This window comes from Terrapene carolina, unplaced genomic scaffold (genome assembly GCF_002925995.2).
Source record: "Terrapene carolina triunguis isolate 2854851 unplaced genomic scaffold, T_m_triunguis-2.0 Scaffold32802, whole genome shotgun sequence".
Lineage (NCBI taxonomy): Eukaryota > Metazoa > Chordata > Testudines > Emydidae > Terrapene > Terrapene triunguis.
In genome coordinates this window covers 1-3,645 of record NW_020697153.1, presented here as the reverse complement: position 1 = coordinate 3,645, position 3,645 = coordinate 1, and the positions used below count along the sequence as shown (strand labels likewise).

Here is a 3,645-nt window from a genome sequence, read left to right as displayed (position 1 = left end):
CCCTGCAGCCCAGCGCCCCCTGCTGAGCCCCCCATCCCCTCCCTGCAACCCAGCATCCCCTGCTGAGACCCCTACACCACCCCTTCACAGCCCCACCTCCCGCCCCGCTCCCCACAGCCCAGCGCCCCCTGCCCCACCTCCTGCAGCCCAGCACCCCCCGCTGAGCCCCTGGGGGTATTCCATTGGTGGGGGGTTATATGGGGTGGGGAGAGGGTGGTTCTGTGGGGGGTGGGGGGGGTCTCATGTTACCAGCTCCCGAAATAGCTCTCACTCCCCTCACCCCAGCTGCCACCCGCCAGACACCTGCTGGGGCGGGGAAGGGACAAGAATAGACTGGAGCACCACGCCCCTCCCCCTCCTCTGCCTGCTCCCCTCCTGTGCCCCTCCCCTTTCCCCACCTACCCCTCCCTGGCCCCTCCTCTCCACCCCATCCTCTGCTCCCCCCACCCCATGCACCCCAATCCCATGCCCCTCCCCCCACCCCCGTTTCCCCCCCATCCATCCCGGGTGGGAACTGAGAGGCACTGGGGACTGGCAGGGGGTGGGGAGTTGTGTGCAGAGCTCTGGGGGGGAACCCCTGGGACGTGGACAGAGGGGCTTGATGGTCTCACCCCCCCTGACTGTGTCCTTCCTTCCCCAGTGCTGCAGCTGAGGATGCAGCATCGCAGATCCCAGGAGCAGCATCTCCTGACACGTGAGTGGGACCAAGGAGGAGGGGCTGGTAAGGGGGGGGGCAAGAAGGGCTGTTAAGGAATGGGTCTATGGGGGAGGGACGGGGGGGGGAGGTCTGGGGCCCTGGGGGAGCAGGGAGGTGGTGGGTAACCAACCACAGCATATCTGGGCTGGAACCCCCACTCACAGCCCTCCTTGGCTTCCAGGAACGCCTCTCCTGCTGAGGGTGGGGGGCGCTAACCTTCCCATCTCTCCCTCCAGCTCTGACCAAGCCCCCCCCAACCTACCTGGAGGTGAACGGGACCCCAGAGCAGAGTCGGGTGAGCAAGTGGGATGGCCTGGGGGCAGGGGAGGCTTGTGTGGCTATGTTGCTGCTGCAAGGCAGGCTGGGTAATGGAATATGCAAATGATCCCCACCCACTGGAGGGGGCTTAGAGTGCTGGAGATGCATTCAGGTGGATGGGAGTCAAACTCCCCATTGGGCAGAGGGGGAAACTGAGCCACAGGGAGGGGAAGGGACTCGCAGCGGAGAGAACCCAGGAGTCCTGGTTCCAATACCCCCACACACTCTAACCACTAGACCCCATTCCCCTCCCAGAGCCAGGATAGAACCCAGGTGTCCTGGTTCCCAGCCCCCCCTCCCCACTAGACTCCACAATCCTCCCAGAGCTAGAGAGAGAACCCAGAAGCCCTGACTCCCAGCCCCCGCTGCTCTAACCACTAGACCCCACTCCAACCCAGCAATCAGCGCTCCTGCCTTGCTCCCCCCCAGCACCCCAATACCCCTCCTTTGCTGCTCCAGGCTGTTCTGACCCCCACTCCCACCCCTTACAGGCCGACGAGACCCTGAAGGTGAAGGTCCAGACGAGAACCCACAAAGTGGGAGCTGCCAAGGGCCAGTTCACAGAAGGTAGGTGCCGCCCGGACACCTGGGTCCCCAATCCCATGCTCCGACTCATCTGGGGTCCCCCCCCACCAGGACACCTGGGTCCCCAGTCCTTTGCCCCAGCCCATCTATGGCTCACCTGTCTGGCCGCCTGGGTTCCTGGTTCCTTCTCCTAGATGTCTGGGTCCCATAACTGGCACAAACAGATCAGTGCATGGTACTTGGGCTCCCCCCCCCCCCCCCCCTGGGCCCCCCCCCCGGCAGAGTCTGGGGGGGACCCCACAGAGCGGAAGGAGAAGAAGACGCGTCTGGCCGAGGATCTGAAGGAGAAACTCCTGCAACGGCCGGGGCCACTGGAACTCGTGACGAAAAACATCCTTTCCTTGGACGCCAGCCTCAAAGATGCTGTGAAAGGTACAGCAGGTGCCAGGACTCCTGGGTTCTCTCCCCGGCTCTGGGAGGGGAGCGGGGTCTAGTGGTGAGAGCAGGGGGGGCTGGGAGCCAGGACTCCTGGGTTCTCTCCCCGGCTCTGGGAAGGGAGCGGTGTCTAGTGGTGAGAGCAGGGGGGGCTGGGAGCCAGGACTCCTGGGTTCTCTCCTTGGCTCGGGGAGGGGAGTGGGGGCTAGTGGTTAGAGCAGTGCGGCTGGGAGCCAGGACTCCTGGGTTCTCTCCCTGGGTCTAAGGCTAAATGAGTGGCTGAAGGTGGAAGCGTTCTGGGAATAGGGGGCGCCGGCTCCCATCCGGTGCCAGGGCGGGGACCTGCTGGCTCAGGGGGGCAGGTGAGATTTTCGAAACTGGTCTAATTCCCCTCACCCCGCCCCCCCCAGCTGATCCAGCCCCTGCTGCCCCTGGGACCTTCCTATTAGACGAGGATCTCAGCAGCTCGTCATCGTCATCGTCGTCCTCCTCTACTTCCCCGCGCTTCACCCCCTGCCTGGGGGCCCCCCCCCGGCAACCCATCCGCCCCCTCGGCCTCAGGGGCCGCTGTCCAGGTGAGATACATGGCGGAGCCCAGAGCTGGGGACAGGAGGGGGCTGCGGGTCGAGAGTGAGGGGCACCCGCAGAGCTGGGGGGTGCCCTGGGTCTCTGCTGCCATCTGGTGTCTGGCTTTTCAAACTGCAGGGGGGGAGGGGGCTGGGAGCCAGGACTCCTGGGTTCTATCCCCGGCTCTGGAAGGGGAGTGGGGTCTAGTGGTTAGAGTTGGGGGGGCGGAGGGGGGCTGGGAGCCAGGACTCCTGGGTTCTATCCCTGCTGTGTGACTCCTGGGCTTTCTGGGCCCCTCTCCCTGCAGCCAGAGCTGCTGTCGATCCTGGAGTCCCAGCCCCCGTCAGCGCTTGCCCCGGACCCCGAATCCCAACCTCCTGGGGGCGGTCCCCCGGCTAAGGCCCCGGCCTTGCTGCCCAAGGTAGGTGCCAAGCTGGGGCCAGGGGTGGGGGGCTGTGGGATGAGGGGGGCGGGTCCCCAGCAGGAACTGAGAGGGGAATGTGGGGGTGCTGGAGTTGGGGTGTCCCAGCAGGGGGCTGGAGTTGGGGTGTCCCAGCGGGGGGCTGGAGTTGGGGGGTGAGTATTGGGGTGTCCCAACAAGGAGATGGGAAAGTGGTGCCAGCATTGAGATGCCCCAGCCAGGGAGTGGGGGGGACAGAATTGGGGTGTCCTGGTGGGGGGGGGGGGGGGGCGGGGGGGGGGGGGGTCCCAGGAGGGGGGTAGGGGGGGGGCCCCACTCGGCAGGTCCCAGACAGGTTTTTCCCCTTCCCCAGGGCCCCCCACGCCCCAAGAAGGCGAAGGATCCCAAGCCCAAGGTGAGGAAGCTGAAGTACCATCAGTACGTGCCCCCTGCGGCCCGGCCCCCCCGGGCCCCGGCCCCCCTGGACGCCGCCTACGCCCGCCTGCTCCAGCAGCAGCAGCTCTTCCTCCAGCTCCAGATCCTGCAGCAGCAGCAGCCGCCGGTCCCCCCGGGGTCCCCCGCAGCGCTGTGTGTGCCGGCCCTGCACCCCCTGAGCGCCAGGTACCCCCCCTGCACCCCCTGAGTGCCAGGTACCCCCCTGCACTGCCCTGCACCCCCTGAGTGCCAGGTACCCCCCTGCACC

General features: G+C 66.6%; 1 protein-coding gene across 1 annotated transcript in view; it reads left to right on the top strand.

Moving 5' to 3' along the window:
• The window catches only part of LOC112124621 (myocardin-like), a 5,002-nt gene extending 1,445 nt beyond the window's left edge, over positions 1 to 3,557 (top strand). The window contains exons 2-8 of the mRNA XM_026663166.1: positions 641 to 694; positions 934 to 992; positions 1,507 to 1,582; positions 1,823 to 1,972; positions 2,386 to 2,550; positions 2,850 to 2,963; positions 3,316 to 3,557. Coding sequence (XP_026518951.1) covers positions 641 to 694; positions 934 to 992; positions 1,507 to 1,582; positions 1,823 to 1,972; positions 2,386 to 2,550; positions 2,850 to 2,941 — 596 coding nt within the window. The 3' untranslated portion in view covers positions 2,942 to 2,963; positions 3,316 to 3,557. The remainder of the gene's footprint in view (positions 1 to 640; positions 695 to 933; positions 993 to 1,506; positions 1,583 to 1,822; positions 1,973 to 2,385; positions 2,551 to 2,849; positions 2,964 to 3,315) is intronic.
• The last annotated feature ends 88 nt before the right edge of the window (positions 3,558 to 3,645 follow it).